The sequence below is a fragment of the Bufo gargarizans genome, chromosome 2 (assembly GCF_014858855.1).
Source record: "Bufo gargarizans isolate SCDJY-AF-19 chromosome 2, ASM1485885v1, whole genome shotgun sequence".
NCBI classification, from domain to species: Eukaryota; Metazoa; Chordata; class Amphibia; order Anura; family Bufonidae; genus Bufo; species Bufo gargarizans.
In genome coordinates, this window is record NC_058081.1 from 556,333,876 (window position 1) to 556,351,797 (window position 17,922).

Below are 17,922 nucleotides of genomic sequence, written 5' to 3' on the forward strand. Positions count from 1 at the left end.
CGGCGAGGGAGAAAGGTCAGCCTTTCAAATTGAAGACTATTTTGTTGCTTTCCAGTCTTCTGGACTCACAAAGGACAAGTGCAGGTTTCAGCAGTGGGACCCACACCTATCTGACACTGATGGCATATCATAGTGATACGCCATCAAAGTCCCAGGTGACATAACCCCTTTAAGCTATATTTTGAGCCCCAGAACTATCTCCATGAAAGGCAGGCATGCTCCACACCCCCTATACAACAATACATTATTACAGTCAGATATGCGATATCAGAAGACCATACCCATCACAGGATATATGTACTGCATGATATTCATTATTTTACTTCCAATATCATAGGTGGTATATATATTCTGGCACTTACCTGCTCTGGTGTGTTCTTTTACCTTTGAAATCACAGGCTAGTCTGTGTAAGGTGTACAGAAAACGCTCAGAATAGGCGTGGTGACATCTGATAACGACACATGCCTCAAGCTACATACGTCAATAGTAATGGTAATGACCACTAGGGGGCCACAAGAGGCAGCTAGCATTAAACTACATACAAGCTGGTAATACTACACTTGCCGTGAACCTCTGCAGTCACTTTACACTTTATAATCTTTGAAATTTAATAACATAAGTGGCTTAGCAAGGAATTGAGGACAAATACAAATCAATATGACTGCAGGATCAGACTACACAGGGTTTATTAGTAGTATGGTGCCATGGGGACAAATAGGCCACCATAGGAGCTGTAAGATAGATTAATATTACTCACAAATTTGCTTCATTTTTTATTGTACATGTAAATAAACTGTAAATATTGGTTGCTGACGTGGGCCTTCCATTTAAAGGGCACTGTAACTGCAATTGTTACTATTAAGTGTGAAACAATTAAGAAAAAACAGATTACCATAGGGTTTCATCAGGTTTAAAATTTATTTTTAAATACTACATAGTTGTATGTGAGAATTCAGTCTCCACGGCCCCACCACACGATGATCAGTCACAGATATAAAAGAGGAGTCAGAGCACTATCTGTTATGATCATAAAAGGCTGTGCCCAAAGACAAGCAGAGTGTAAAAAAATATAGATGGAAACCTAAATACCTCAACTGAATGGCAGACATCGACATGGATTCAGATTGTGAGAAGAGGAACACAGCGTCTGCTGAAGGCGGCCATAACAACCGCCTCCCAAATTGGGCAGTCGGCCCCACTATTACCTTCCTGCCTACCTGAGAGCTCTAAAGTGCATCCAATGTTCTTTATTGGGTTAAGGACCCCCAGCATCTGGTTAGGACACAATGCTCTACTACGAACATGTAGTCAGCATACAGTTACATACCTGGCTTAGTTGATAATACGGTGCAATGTGCTAGAACCTACATTTACCAATTTTACTTCATTTTCTAATCTGACTGCTATAATCTGGTTAGAGCAAATCTGCACATATTACACCAGGTCATTATTTTTTTTTTTAACAAGCGTTACACAATACAATACATTCACATTCTAGTCGCTTACATTCTACCACTGAAGACACATAGCCATTACCCTGAGACCATTTCAAACAGTAGCAGCCTTATCGTAATGGTTTATGTTCCTGAAAGACATCCTCTGGGAATACAATGATTTGATACAAGGCACAGACATTGGGCATAGCCTTCACTAGTTGCATTGCCCAATACTGTGAGCCAGAGGTTGGACTGACAGAGTACTTTAGAAAATAAGAGGGGGAAGCCCATTGTGAATAACCTAGGTATACAGATAGGTGGATCAAGTAATATAGGTACATGTGCTCAAATAGAATAAGATGCATTTGATAGGTTAAGAAGTAGAGCCAAGAGATTAGGCAAAAAATGCAATCACTGAATACTTTGGTGGAGCCAAGAGGTATCTTCTTGGTGGCTGCTACAACAAAGACCCAATAACTACGGTGACCTAATCTTCAGAGCAGGAAATGAACGGATGTGGAGAACCCAATGAATGCCTTTGCACATGAAGCCTTTTGCAGGTTATACTAGAGTGTTAAAACTGCACCTAGCAGCCAATTACTTGGGAAATCTGCCATCATATCGACCTAGTGGGGCTTAGACAAGTCGTCAGATGTAGGGAAATTATGATGTTCCTCTTGCAATGCTTGTTCTCATCTTGGAAATGAGCCTCAACTTCTGCCTTCATACTAAATAACAAGAAACCTTTAGTTCCTCTCCTCAATGAGTGAGCTGGTGGGGCTGCTTAGGTCACTTGGGCTACTTGGGTTGGTGGGGGTGCTGGCGTTGCTGGCATTACTGGAGTTTCCTGCGTCAACTGAGCCTTTTTTGGAGCGTTTTCGCCACTCCGGAATCTGGGTCGTGTTAGACATAGTTGGTTGCTTGATGTTCTGACGATCTTTCTCTGCTTCTTCTTCCTCGTCGTATCTCTCATCATCTTCTGTTTCACTGTGATGCGGGCTGGAGTGACGGGACAGGGAAGGAGAAGGAGGAACAGAGGCTGGGCGTGGATAACGGAAACCTGCAGCCTGAAAATAAATAAAAAAAAAATTTTTTTTTTAAGTTTGGTATCTGGTGATCAAATGTCACTTACCCGGGTAACAGTACTAGAAATCTCTCCATACTGACAGATTAGATTTAATTGACTTCCAAGCCCATTAGTCACATTGTACAGTGTAAATAAAAAGCATGTTTTTTGTGGTATGCCTCTGTATGGGACAGGACAGTAGACTATGCTATTCCATACACTTGTATAAAAAGGTGTTCCAATTTACTGGCCTGATGGACACCCTTTTGGACTACATTGTAAGAATGGGTGCCTTTGGATACATTTCAAATATGCATAGAGCTTTCCTCACCAATGTGTAAACTGTCCAATCACAGGCAATATGCCTAAACATCAGTACACATGAAAAGTTGTACTTACTGCTGTAGGTTCATGAGGCTCGTAGGTAAAGTTGTCTGGGAACGCCTTTGCTAGGGCCATGTGCCGAGCGTACATGTAATACTGACATATGTAAGTAAAATAAAAAAAGAAAAGAGTAAAATTAACTGAATCCACAGCAGACATTCATATAGAAAAAGCAGCATTAACCCAATAAAAACACAGGTTTTGTTTCTATAGAGGGCCACAGCCACTGGTGTAGCCGGTTAAAGAGATTGCTTTCTGTCCAAATTCCCCCTTAAAAGGGTAGTCCAGCCCTATAAACCAAATAAAATGGTACAAAATAATTAAAGTATTAATACTCACCGATCCCCCATCACTCAAGTTCAAACTGTTCCTTTGGCCTCCAGTGATGTGTCGGCATGAACATGCTAGCACTGCAGCCAATCACTAGGTATAGTAGTGTAAAACAGTTGTAGAGCAGCACTCATGGACTTTATGACCACACTGGTATGCAACAGCCGAGCCACAACAGCAGCCCAACGTATAGTGTACAAAAAGAGGCCACGGCAGCGTCTTCAGCAAGTTCTTTATTGGACAAGCTTCACAGAATGTGTGCCATAAAACCAGACAGCAACGTTTCGGCTACATGGTAGCCTTTATCAAGCCTATCAAGGTGTGATAAAGGCTACCATGTAGCCGAAACCTTGCTGTCTGGTTTTATGGCACACATTCTGTGAAGCTTGTCCAATAAAGAACTTACTGAAGATGCTGCCGTGGCCTCTTTTTGTACACTAGATACAGTAGTGGTCACATGTTCATGTCAACATACCATCAATGGAAGCCAGTATACGGAAACAGAGAGGACCAGGAAGTACTGGAACAGGAACAGCGGGGAATTGGTAAGGAAAGTATTAAATAATATTTATCTAAAGGAGAGTTCACAGCACCATTATTTTTTATTTTTACCTTTCTGATCCGTAAGGAGAAAAGAAAAATAGAGGGAAAAAAAAAAAACAGATCCTGTGCATCAGTTATGCATATTTGGCATCCATTTAGGCTATCCCCCTGAGATCTGTTTTTTTTTAAATGGATTTCAGTCTAAAATAATGGATCTCTGATGGAAATGGCTCCAATGGATGAAAAATATGCATAACTGATGCACAGGGTCCATTTTTTTTTTTTTTTTTTTTTTTTTTTTACAGAATCCGTTTTTCTTTTTTTCCTTTATTTTTCTGTTCTTCTGACGGATCAGAAAGAAAAAAGAACGGTGATGTGAACTCTGCACCGTGTCAGTTTTTTTCAAAACATTTCGGGGGCTGGACTACCCCTTAAAGTACTAGATATTAGGACAGGATCTGACATTACTGTGTACTCACCCTGCCTAGATATTTCCAGTCCAGCAGGTCAGAGAGGCGCTCTGTACGGTTTCTCTGAATGATGCGCTGGCGCCGGGTTTGCTGACAGAAGTTGTACAAGAAGGATGTGAGCTGAGTGCAGGAATCGTCCACTGAACGAAAGCGCCGGTCTAAGATGTAAATACCTGCAGGAGCACAAAACGCCATTATAAAAAATGACTGAACATAGCATTAAATTCCTGCTACAGAAGGGAACAGTATAATGGACAGCACCTTACCATAGGCAGACGGGTCAGCAATATGCTCCTCCATGAAACATCCAAATCCTGACAAGTTGGTGGAAATACTGGGGATCCCCATAACGGTACACTCAGCTGAAACAAGATAAAAAAATAAAAATAAAAAAAAGTCTATGTTATAATATGTGATTACCCGGTATCTGTCACCTATATCCAGTAGATGGAGCCACTTGTCTCCTCCCTGGAGCACTATTAGGAGCAGTACTACACGAATAATACTGCTAGTTAGAAAGGCTAACTTTCATGTTCATACTCCCCCCACCCCTGATGTGTGCCTGCAAAGTGGAGCAACAAGCTCATGAGTCCTCTCAATGTATTACAGCAGTGATATGTGGGTGCACAGCGGGGGAGGGGGTGGGATTTGGGGTAAGTATAAACATAATAGTTAGAGATCCTAACTCTGCAGGAGCAGTACTATTCATGTGGTACTTCTCCGAATGGTGGTCCAGGGAGGTGACCGAATCCTTGTAATAGATGAAGCAGACAATTAAAGGGGATCTATAGTAGTAGTGCTTAGTGTTCCTTTAAATGTGCCACCATTGTGGAAAGAATCATCGAGCTTTCAAAAAACGTGTGACTCTCACAGCCACATATCCAAAGTTTTGATCTGCGAAGAAGCGCTTTCTTCTCTCTGCAGGAGAACTCAATAAAAAGTCTAAGTGCCCGTCTCCTGCAGCGAGGACAGAAAGTGTGCTCCTCGTTGGGGGTCTCAATACTCAGTCCCATGTCGGTCTAAACCTTTCATAAGTCTCCATGTAGAGAGTTTTTTAAAAGGTAAATGACAAATGATGGTACTTTTAAAGCTGTTGTCCACAGGCTGTCTGGTTCTGTGACTCAGAGGCATTCACCTGGAAGCTGATATACTGTATTTCACAACCCACGGCTCATCAAGCTAAACAAAAAAGGTGTCCAACCTTTGAATTCTCAAAATAAAGTCCCAAAGAGCAGACTTTCAGGAGCCGCGGCTGCCAGCAGCTTCATTTCAGTCTCTTTTTTTTCCTGAGAGAACCTTTGGTGATCGGTTAAAGGAGCTCTCCTTTATGATGAAAGATGGCGGCTGTCTTGCGATTTAGCAATGTGACCACTTCCTCAGCTGCCCCTACTTTTGCACAGGTTCTAAATGTGCCCAACACATGCGCAGATACATGCATCATGCACAAGCACAACATGCAGTCAGAACCTGCACAAGAATGGAGACACTCACAAAAAACAGCAATTTTGGCAATTGACACAAATAAGTGGTTGTCAGAGTGTTTAATACTGATGACGTATCCTCAGAATAGGTCAACACTATCTAATTGGTGGGGTCCAACTCCCAGAATCCCCACCGATTAGCTGCTTGAAGAAACCGCCACGCCCAGGGTGCCTCACCTAGGCCACTGACATCACATTCACCGATCACATGGCCTAGGCACAGCTCAGTCCCATTCAAGTGTTCGAGGCTCAGTTGCAATACCAAGCACAGTCACTATACAATGGACAGCGCTGGGCTTGGTAAGCTGTGATGGACCCCTACCAAATCACGTACTGAGGATAGTTAATCAGTTAACCCCTTAAGGACCCATGACGTAGCTCGCGCGTGCAGCGGGCGCCTTAGCTGCGGGGTCTCTGCTATTTTAAATAGCAGAGACCTGCCGCACATGTATGCGATCAGCCATAAGGCTGATCCCATACATCTTACCTCTTAGATGCCGCTGTCAAATGTGACCACAGCATCTGCGCAGACCGGAACCGGAAGCCGATCGGGGGAACTGTTACTACGATCTAATTGACCGAAGCCCCAAGCCGGCTTCAGAGTCAATTAGATGTATATATTAATACAGGCCACTTGGTGGCAGCCTTGTATTGATCTAGTGCAGTGTTTCCCAACCAGTGTGCCTCCAGCTGTTGCAAAACTATAACTCCCAGCATGCCTGGACAGCCTTTGGCTGTGCGGGCATGCTGGGAGTTGTAGTTTTGCAACAGCTGGAGGCACACTGGTTGGGAACACTGATATAGTGCAATTTAAGTCTTCAATGATGGCTATTTAGCCATCACTGAATACTATGGGCAATCGAATGATTGCCAGTTATTGTCACCCAAGGCAACTTAAAAAAAAAAAAAAAAAAGTTAAAGTAAAGTAAAAACAAAGTTTACAAATATGAAAAAAAAAAAAAATTATCACCCCCCTTTCCTTAAAATAAAAATATTTATCCAATAAAATAAATTAACAAGGGCATCGTAACATGCGGAAATTCCCAAAATATAACAATATTATACCGCAAATGATGTAGCAGGGAAAAATAAAAATAAAAACAGCCAATTTGCCATTTTTTGGTCACTTCAACTACCCAATAATTTAATAAAAAGTGATCAAAAAGTCAAACGCTCTTAAAATTGGTATCACTGAAAAGAACAGATCGTCCCGCAAAAAATGAGCCCTCACACAGCCCCGTACACATAGCTACAAAAAAGTTATAGGGGTTAGAATATGGCTATGAAAAAAAAAATATTCCCCTAAGGTTTTAATTTTTTTTTCAGTATTAAAACGCGAGAAAAATTACTTGTGTGGTAAAAACCTTTATCAGAATTGCGTTTTTTTCCCGCTCCCTACTACATGGTATGCAACCGTAATTGGTTCCATTAGAAAGTACAACCTGTCGCGCAAAAAATAAGCCCTCATAAGGCTATGTGAATGAAAAAAAAAAAAAAAAAAAAAGAAGTTAGAACTATGGGAAAGCGGGTAGTGAAAAACGAACACTCAAAAATGGGAAATTCCCAGGGTCCTGAAGGAGTTAAACACTTGAACAACCCCTTTACTAGTTTATATTTTTACAGAGGATGAAGCAGGAAAGGATTTTTGAGATTTGTACACATTTTATATTTAATGTTTTGGTAAAAACAATTTAGCTCATCTGATTGGCGACAACTGTATACGTATGTGTTTTGGTTTATTTTGTATACTTTGTGTTTTTGTTTTACTTCTGAAAACTGCTTTCAATAAAAACATTAAACCTTAAAAATGTAAGCTCACAGACCATTGTCTACAAATGGAAGCTGAAAGCAGGACTAGCTATGGGGAAGTTGGCAGACTGAACGTAAACATAAGTGTTCTCATTCACTGACAGCAAACCAATATCTTACTAATGGAAAAAGTTGATCTTGCTACAAGCAGGGTGCATTTACTTACAGAAATGCTTATCTAGGCGGGAGATTCTCTGTATAGACGCGATACGTATATGGACTTCAATGTACAGGTCTAGTATAGAGAAGGTAACTAGGAAAGATGGTGATGTAAACGAGTAAAGACAAATGAAGCAAGGTTAGAGCATAGTGGCACAGCAGTATGGAGGGTATTCATAAAAGGAAAAACCAAATGCACAAGTACAAGATACAGCCTTCTAAACCAAAAAGCTGGGACCTCACACCCCTGACACAAGTTTCGCTGTGGATTCTAACTCCTTGGAAGACACATGTCACGGGTGTGAGGTACCATCTCTTTGGTCTGGAAGGCTGTATCTTGTACATTTGGTTTTTCCTTTTACGAATATCCTCCATACTGCTGTGCCACTTAGCTCTGACCTTGAGCAATGTGTCTTTACTAGTTTACATAATCGCCATCTTTCCTAGTTACCTTCGCCATCTAATTTTTTTATGTCAACATCATTGTATGTATGATATATTTATATAGGAGCCGCCTTTTAAAATGTTCTTTGATGTATTTTTATGTCTTATATAAAACTTTCACGGTTTTAATTGCTATTGGATATATTGTGTGGACATATTCATAGGCGTTTACTGTTGAGTTTTCTATGTCCACTTTACTTTGGGTCCATTTTGCTTATAGGCGTTTTTGAGTCTTAAAGAATAGTTCCTCATTCACACGTCAGTGTTTGATCAGTGATTTCCATCAGTGACTGAGCCAAAACCAGGGGCAGCTCTAAACACAGCACAGGTGCAGATCTTTTCCTTATGTCTGTGGAGGCTCCAGTCCTGGTTTTGGCTCACAATCACTGACCAAACACTAACGTGTGAATGAGGCTTTACAGCAATGGGCTTACTCTAAAGCCAAATAATCCACATGAAGATATGGAAAAGGACATCCATAGCTTACCAGGTGTGTAGCCCCAAGGCTCATAGTAAGAAGGGAAGACTCCCAAGTGACATCCCCGTACAAACTCCTCATAATCCACTGGTAAGAGCGGGCTTGTAGAGGAAAGAAACTCTGGATGGAAAATGATCTGTGAGAGAGAAGGGAATGGAAGAAACAGGAGAACAGACATAAACCAGAATCAGTAGGAAATGGGTTAATAATCAGTCAGAATAAAGCAGAATATAAAGCGAGGCATGGTCATACTGGTGCAAGATGTTTAATGCTGCTTCTCCTAACGCAGTAGTTACAGCACTCCATGGTATAAAGTCTGCTGCAGCAGCACCATCTCCCTGTAGAACCAGGAACTACACAAGTAGATGGATTTGTCCACCAGACAAAGAATAGTTTGTTTCCACTGGGATTTATTTTATGCACTTATATAGCGCTACTATATTCCGCAGTGCTTTACACACATTAGCATCCAACTGTCCCCAATGGGGCTTACAATCTAAGGTCCCTATCAGTATGTCTTTGGAGTGTGGGAGGAAACTGGAGTACCCAGAGGAAACCCACGCAAACTCCACTCTGCAAGGCACAAGTGCTAACCACTGGATGAAGATGCTATGTTTTAAAGTGCGGGGTACCCTGTTGAAGACTTTGCACCAGTATACACAAAAGATAAGAAAGCACAACAACCTAAGGGTTAATGTGTTAGTGATAGAAAACAAGTCTGTGACCTATCTAAGGGCAAGCAGGAGCATCTTTAAAATCTGATGGGACCCCCAAATTCATATCTTTTTCCTCCCTTGGAGCAGGGCAGATGAAGGGAGGAAGGAGCAGGATATTTTCTGCACATTTTCTGTGTTTAGTGTCCCTTTAAAATGGCCAGAATCAATATTTCTGCTCAATTTCATAATTAATTCATAACATTTGATAATCCAGTCAAGCCGGAGGTGCTAACATGCGCTTGTAACTATGTAAACCAAGGGTCAGCAACCTCCGGCACTCCAACCGCGGTGAAACTACAACTCCCATCATGCTCTATTCACTTCTATGAGTTTAATAACAGCCAAGCAAGTGTTCATGCTGGGAGTGGTAGTTTCACCACAGCTGGAGTGTCGGAGGTTGCTGATCCCTGATATAATGTGTTTGATCTGCAAGCAACATGTTCTAGAGCCGGAGGAGTAGAGAGGATTGAGATATTGTTTTGCAGCTAAGAATTCTGTATAATATGCAAGTTATTGATCTAAATCTCTGCCCGTTCTGGGTCTAGGAGTCCAGGCTTCCCTGTATAAGTGCATATCACTAAGTAGGACTGTCCACTTGATCCCTCAGTTCAGAGTGAACAAAGACTGAAAACCAAAGAGTCAGGCAGAATAATTTCCTACAAACCCGTATATATCAATATGTGCTGCTCCTTGCAGATCAGACTGCATGTTCAAAGTGGTAAGATCCCTTTAAGAGGTCAGACTGATGCAAGTCACAGCCTGCCTCTCTATCAGTCAAGATGGCACCGGCTTCCAGTAAACACCAGAAATAGGAGGCCCCCACTGATCAACCTCGCAGAAACTTCGAAGACTGACAGCAGAAAAGATCACATGGTCCATCTAGTCCATTTAGGAAAGACATTCGGGATGCTCCTCTTTTCTCAAGCCTTTCCTTTATTACAACCTACAGACCTAAACTAAATGCTCTGGGAATGTTCTCTATCACAGCCGAGGATTATACACATGGCCAGTTCTTGATTTGGAGACAAGTGAACTCCAAGAAGCAGGAGCTGATGACCAGTCTGTCTGACAGTCATTCTTCGATCCAAAGGACCTCTGTTTGTGGCCAGCCAGTACAAAAGTGAAATATCAGTGCATCAGCTTATTCAAAGCAGAAAAGTCAAAAAGGTGTACACACGTGTTATAACATCTGTCAGCAGATTTGTACCTATGACTGGCTGACCTGTTACATGTGCGCTTGGCAGCTGAAGGCATCTGTGTTGGTCTCATGTTGATATGTGCCCGCATTGCTGAGAAAAATTATGTTTTAATACATGCAAATTAGGCTCTAGGAGCAACAGGGGCGTTGCCATTACTCCTAGAGGTTCAGCTATCTCTGCAACTGCTCTGCCCTCTGCACTTTAGGAGAAGTCAGGACTAGGTGTGATGACATTTACACGGCCTGGCCCTATTAATTAAAGTGCAGAGAGCGCAGCAGTTGCAGAGAGAGCAAAGCCTCTAGTTGTAACAGCAACACCCGTATTGCTCCTAGAATCTCATTTGCATATAGTAAAACACTTTTCTCAGCAATGCAGGCACATATGAACATGGGAGCAACACAGATGCCTTCAGCTGCCAAGCGCACATGTAACAGGTCAGCGAGTTTTATAGGTACAAATCTGCTGACAGATGCCTTTAAGTGACCAACACAAATATGTGCTGGTATAATCAGCTATGGCTAGATTGATCCCCATGTTAGATTGGCACTCAGTCCCTCCACCCGGCACAGTGACGCCCATACGAGGGTGGCTGGTACTGCAACGGGCTGCGCTGCAATCCCAGACGTCTGGCAAGCCATCAGCTAAAAATGCAGTACATTAAATGGTAATAAATCTGGCAAAATTATACGACCAAGAACAGAAAACATTTGTGCATGAATGTGATTCGCAAAATTATGCAAGTAGTGTCGCAACAGGAAATAGAGCCTAGCAATTAACAGAAAAAGGAAAGAAGTGCACAGTTCTAAGCGCTTCGCACAGACATAGTATGTGAGACACCAGGTCGTCCTCACCTTCACACGGTCAGCACTACTGTTGAAGAGTCCCATCCTTCGGATAGTATTTAAGATGGCATCTGTGGAGTCATCCAGCATGTTGTGGGTGCAGACGGGAGGGAATGACTGTCTCTGTAGGGAAAGCGCATTCACTGTATTACATGGTTAAGTCAGTCAATGCAAAATGCAATTTTACATCAAGTGCACTTTATGGCATAGAAATTTATGGAAGGATCATGAAAACAAAGAAGGAAAGTGTACTACACATCATTAAGTTTGTGGAAAGACTCGGTGTCTTCTTACCATTTTAGGGGGTAGCCTCTTTTCAAACCGATCAAATGATCTCTGACCAGTTTCTAATTTCAGAAACCCAGTGAAAAAAAAAAGCAGGCCAGCCATACTTTTTTCCTGCAGTAATAACTAGAATTACATGTCGGCCATTCAAACCAATGGCTGCTCATATAATACATGGATGCACTGGGTCTACTATTATAATTGCTCAAGTAGAGTTGTCCCGATACCAACATTTTTATTCTATTTCGATACCATAAAAAAGTATTGTGATACTTCATACCACTCAATACCACGCGGAAAAAAAATAAACCACCAAAAAAGCCACGTGCATTCCGCAATTTATGGAACATCCGGCCCATAATAGAACAGTCCTATCCAGAGGCGTACATAGGAATCACTGGGCCCCATAGCAAAAATCTGAATTGGGCCCCTTAACCCCGCCCACTACCCACCATGGCCCCTCCCACTTCACGACTTTGCTCCTCCCATGCCACACCCCCATTAAATAAATTTATACATGACCTACAGAAACTGTTAGGGGTTTCCTGGGGGTGACCTGTCACATGGGATATCTGCTGCAGCCTGCAGGTCTCCTTATTTGGGGTGCCATGTTAGGCTACTTTCACACTTGCGTTCGGGTCTCCGCTTGTGAGTTCTGTTTGAAGGCTCTCACAAGCGGCACCGAACGGATCCGTCCAGCCCTAATGCATTCTGAGTGGATGCGGATCCGCTCAGAATGCATCAGTATGGCTCCGTCTGTCCTCCGCTCAGCAGGCGGACACTTGAACGCTGCTTGCAGCCTGGCCGTGCGGAGGCAAACGGATCTGTCCAGACTTACAATGTAAGTCAATGGGGACGGATCCGTTTGAAGTTGACACAGTATGGCTCAATTTTCAAACGGATCCGTCCCCCATTGACTTTCAATGTAAAGTCAAAACGGATCCGTTTGCACTATCATGAACAAAAAAAAAATATGTTGTTTTTTTTTTTTGTTCATGTTAATGCAAACGGATCCGTTCTGAACGGATCTAAGCGTTTGCATTATAGGTGCGGATCCGTCTGTGCAGACACCAGACGGATCCGCTCTGAACGCAAGTGTGAAAGTAGCCTTAAAGGGAATCTGTCACTAGCAATTTACCCCCAATTTTTTTTTCATGAATCCATGTTTAACAGAGTACCTGTTTTCCATCTGTCTTGTTCTTTTGATTGCGAGTCTTGTCATGTCTTCAAAAAATCTATTCTTATGATATGTAAATGACCCTGTAAGGAGCCCAGAGGGGCGTTATTCTTTCTCCACGGTGCCCAGGAACGCCCCTCTGAAGTGCCGTGCCCGGCTAAGTTTGAAAACTAATAACGCCTCCAAGTTCATCTAAATCGCCTCCCAGAGGCACGGCTAAGTGCTCAACACCCCCCTCCTCAGTGCCGCGCTCTGCGGCAAACACTCCGATCCTCCTCTCGCCGGCATCCCAAATCCCGCGCAGGCGCAGTGCCGTCAGTCATCTTATCATAGTGCAGGCAATCGCCGGCACTGCGCCTGCGCGGGATTTGGGATGCCAGCGAGAGGAGGATCGGATTTGGGAGGCGATTTAGATGAACTTGGAGGCGTTATTAGTTTTCAAATTTAGCCGGGCACGGCACTTCAGAGGGGCGTTCCTGGGCACAGTGGAGAAAGAATAACGCCCCTCTGGGCTCCTTACAGCGTCATTTACATATCATAAGAATCGATTTTTTGAAGAAATGACAAGACTCACAATCCAAAGAACAAGACAGATGGAAAAAAGGTACTCATGGATCCATGTTTAATAAAGTACCTTTTTTCCATCTGTGTTCTTCTTTTCCATGTCAGTCTTGTCCTTTCTTCTAAAAATCGATTCTTGCTGTAAGCCGGACTGGAGCCCAGAGGGGCGTTTTTCTTTCTCCACGGTGCCCCTCTGATTAGTGCCGTGCCCGCCTAAATATGAAAACTCTAACGCCTCCATCATTTAGCTGAATCGCCTCCCAGAGGCGCGGCTAAGTCCTAGACACCCGCCCCCCTCCTCAGCGCTGCGCTCTGAAACACCCGATCCTCCTCTCGTCGGCGTCCCAAATCCCGCGCAGGCGCAGTGCCGGCGATTGCCTGCGCTCTGATAATACGGCTGAGGGCAACAGCTTCAACATCGTCACTGGGCTCGGCGCATGCCCAGTGACGATGTTGAAGCTGTTGCCCTCAGCCGTATTATCAGAGCGCAGGCGCAGGCAATCGCCGGCACTGCGCCTGCGCGGGATTTGGGACGCCGACGAGAGGAGGATCGGGTGTTTCAGAGCGCAGCGCTGAGGAGGGGGGCGGGTGTCTAGGACTTAGCCGCGCCTCTGGGAGGCGATTCAGCTAAACATGGGGGGGGGGGCCCTGGGGAGAAAAGCAGCCGCATAGCCGGCTGCTGGTCATCAGTGGGCGGGGCCTTATCTGCGCTACGGGCCCCCCAGTGCCGCGGGCCCCATAGCAGTGGCGTGGTCTGCCTCTATGGGCGGTACGCCACTGGTCCTATCCCAATTACGAATCACAAAAGGTTTTTTTGCTGTTACAGCGTTCACTGCATAGGAGATATTTTTTTAATATTTCAATAGAGTGGACTTTTTCAGACGTGACGATACCTAATATGTTTATATTTTTGTTTATTTTATATGTAAAATTGGGAAAGGGCATGATTTAAACTGAATTTTTATTTATTTATTTTTTTTAACTTTTTTTATTTTAATAACCATTAGCCCCCTTAGGGTCTAGAACGCTTGTCCTATTCACCCTAATAAAAATCTATTAGGGTGAATAGGAATTTACACTGTCCCTGCTGCCCTGTGCTTTGTGCACACAGCAGCGGGGAGCTTAACGTGGCAGACAGACATGGATGGCTTCAGCAGCGTCCTGGCTGCCATGGTAACCGATCAGAGCCCCGCAATTTCACTGCTAGGGCTCCGATCGGAAGCTGCCACCGCCACCAATGAAGATACTGAGGAGTGTGGGGGGGAGACACACCTTGTTGCCACTGCCACCAATGAATGTAATACTGGCGGGGTAGGGAGAGGGGGATGAGACCGCTGCACCACCAATGATTATAATACTGAGGTGGGGGGCGCACTACTGCACCAGAGGGGTTAATTGCTGCGGTTGGGTATCGATAGTTCAGTACCTAGTGCAATCCTAGTCCCAAGTGACTCCATGACAGGGGTCAGCAACCCTCCAGCACTCCCAACTTTTGTGCTCCATTCACATCTATGGGAGTTCTGAGAACAGCCGAGCAAGGGAGCATGCTGGGAGTGGTAGTTTTTATAACAGCTGGCGTGCCAAAGATTGCCAACTCCTGCTCCATGATGTCAGTATTAGCAGTTAGGGCATATTAGATGGGGTTATCAAGATACTTGTAGTAAGTTTTTCTATAAATGACTCCCATTCATAGCATTTTCATCTGGTTAAGCAGTCATACCTGTGTAGCAAAAATAGCTCTCTTCATCATAGTAAAATCTTCTTTATCAAGCATCTTATTCATGTCTGGTAGATTCCCTCTGCAAAAGAAATGCCAAATGATATTTACTGACCATTTCCTTCACCGGTCACTTTTATACTAGTTTTCTGCTAACAATGATCTGACATTACAGCACAATCTGTATCCAGTAGGATTGTCACTCACACTAGTAATGACTCGTATAATTTCTTCCCAAACTTCTCTTTCACAGCATTAGCAGTATCCCTGTGGAGAGACAATAGAGAAAGCAACGTGACGGCCATTTCCATTCATACCTCCATATCAGATGAGTGTCAGCTGCAGGCCTCTCCTTCACTAACAGTTGGTATCAGTGTTTTACAGATACAGTACAGCTGCAGTCCGGTCCCAGTCACCATTTCTAAAACCTGCTAACCTATGCACACCCCTCACCTACTACACAAACAGGCAGAACACGGATTCAACCACTCTGATACTAATACAAGAACTTTATTAGATAGTTCGCTCTACAGACACACAGGCAGCCTTGTAATGGTCAGTGGTGCATATTCTAACTGAGGTGCTAATTAGGAGGGCTCTCCCCCTTCCGTAACATCCTCAAGAAAGCGTGTCTTCTATGCCAACATGTAGTAGTTTTTTTTTAGGTCTAAATAGTGTAAAAATAAATGTATAAAAAAATAAATAAAATTAACATCACCATATTCTGACCCCCATAACTTTTTATACTTTTGTCTACTGAGCTTTTTAGGGGCGCATTTTTGCGGGACAATCCATTGTTTTTATCGATACCATTTTGGAGTGTGCGTGACTTTTTGATCACATTTTATTTCATTTTTTTGGGTAAGAGACGCAATGAAAAAATTTCAAATCGGCCATTTTTACCCTTTTTCCGTTACGCCATTCACCGAATTGGAATATTTTATTATATTTTTTATTTTAATAGTATGGGCGTTTACGGTCACGGTGATACCCAGGATGTTTTTATTTATTGTTATTTTATTTTATTTTTTTATTATACGGAAAGGGGGGGCGATTTAAACTTTTATATTTTTTATATTTTGTCATAAATTTTAAGGCTCATAAATGACCTTAGAAATAATGTTTTTTAATTTTTAATTTTGACCTATCAGGGATTTGAAAATTGACAATTTCTTTGTATTTTGTTCATTTCTTATGTTGGCCTGCCATCTCGTGGCCAAAATAAGAATTGCAGAATTAATGCTCTGAGTCTCTTCATAGAGACTCAGAGCATTCAGCGCATGTACTGAAGTCCCGGTTTTTGCGTATTTAGGTGCCGTGATCTCACTTGATCATGGCATCTAAAGCATTTAATTACCGCGATCTGCATTATTGCCGGTTGCGGTAATTAGCCGCAGACTTTACAGCCATGACGTGCGCTGCACGCGCAAGTGGGCGTCATGCTTGTACGGTGCTGGTAGCGAAAGGGTTAAGATACTCTTCTCTGTTGATCTTAACCTGTCTTCTACTGCCATAAAAACTGTGAGAAGTGTATAAATAATTCTTGTACAGGGGTCCCAGAAAATCAGCCATTTTCTCTGTCCTCACAAGCCTCATATCAGACCTATTACTGACTGGAAGCATTCACCCTTGCTTCTGAGCCCGTGCGGCCATGTTCTAGCTCGGACCCATTGAAGACATTTGTCTTGAATAGCAGATCGGTATAAAAAGATCCATCAATTTAACAAAGCCAAATCTCTTTAGTCATCTGCCAGCTGAAAAATCTAAGAGATTAGAAGGAAAATGTACACCTTTGTTCTGCATTTTTCATGTGATCCTTAATTCCTAGAGTTATGGTGCCATTAAGCACTTACCACAGTTGCTTCCGAACTGCTTGACCTTTTAGTGTTTCCACATTAAAATTATTGGTCCGTGCAGGCATAATGAAGAAGGCTACAATTGTGATGTCACTTTGATTCACCTGATGGAAGAAAAACCTCTGTAATGGATGCCCAGTGATAAATATACCACATGCATTTACAGCCCTTCTATAGTCTCACCCTAAGAAGATAATTGAGTCTGGATAAGGCCTCCAGAAAAACGTCAGCACCTTTGTTAGAGAACTCATAGCGACCAGCGATGAAGAAAAACAGGGTCTTGTCCAAGTTGAAGTCTAGATGTCTACAAGGCAAAAAATTAAAAAATGTGTATTCAGGGTTAATATAATAAAGCAAATCAGTGATGTTTCACAAATGGGGCATGACCTATCAAGGAGCCATATTAGCTGGATAGAAGACAAAAGAGATCGTAAAATGATCTTATATCAGTATTTCAGACTCCATCACCTTCTAAGTAAAAATGTGGCTAAGTCACTCATTCTTAAAACGAGCTTGAGGCAAATTTTCACAGATTTCCTCAGCTCTAGCCTTAGAACCAAATATGTAATCTACACCTCCCCTCATTTCTTATTGTGCTGCAATAGAAGGTGCTGCAAAGTGGAAGGGAATAGTCCAGAATGAAGCTAGCACTGGGAAAGATGACCTGGTACAGCTGAACCAGGGGCCACATGGTCCTAATGACGACAACATGCAGTAACTACCACCCCCACACTGCTCCGTTTTCCACTTTGCAGTGCTAAGGAGTCCTGGACCACGACATTACAGCTTAACTGATGCTGCTGGCTGGTCATGAGTGTTCACTGGGCTGAGGGAATATACAGTGCACTTTAAAGGTTCGCTTTACTGACTGCACTCATTAAATTACTAGTAATAAGGAATCTTCCGGTCTAATTTTATGTAACCGAAGTTTAATCATTGTATAAAGAAAAGTTCTGCAACTTTCTAAA

The 17,922-nt window shown here is 42.9% G+C and overlaps 1 protein-coding gene across 1 annotated transcript in view; it reads right to left on the bottom strand.

The window, feature by feature from the left end:
- Positions 1-900: 900 nt before the first annotated feature.
- LOC122928606 (glycogen [starch] synthase, muscle-like) overlaps positions 901-17,922 on the bottom strand; it is a 50,801-nt gene continuing 33,779 nt past the window's right edge. The window contains exons 7-16 of the mRNA XM_044281602.1: positions 17,138-17,258; positions 16,952-17,058; positions 15,306-15,365; positions 15,102-15,180; positions 11,368-11,481; positions 8,611-8,737; positions 4,497-4,592; positions 4,240-4,403; positions 2,903-2,983; positions 901-2,504 (exon numbers count right to left, since the gene is read on the bottom strand). Of these exons, the coding sequence (XP_044137537.1) occupies positions 2,184-2,504; positions 2,903-2,983; positions 4,240-4,403; positions 4,497-4,592; positions 8,611-8,737; positions 11,368-11,481; positions 15,102-15,180; positions 15,306-15,365; positions 16,952-17,058; positions 17,138-17,258 (1,270 nt within the window). The 3' untranslated portion in view covers positions 901-2,183. The remainder of the gene's footprint in view (positions 2,505-2,902; positions 2,984-4,239; positions 4,404-4,496; positions 4,593-8,610; positions 8,738-11,367; positions 11,482-15,101; positions 15,181-15,305; positions 15,366-16,951; positions 17,059-17,137; positions 17,259-17,922) is intronic.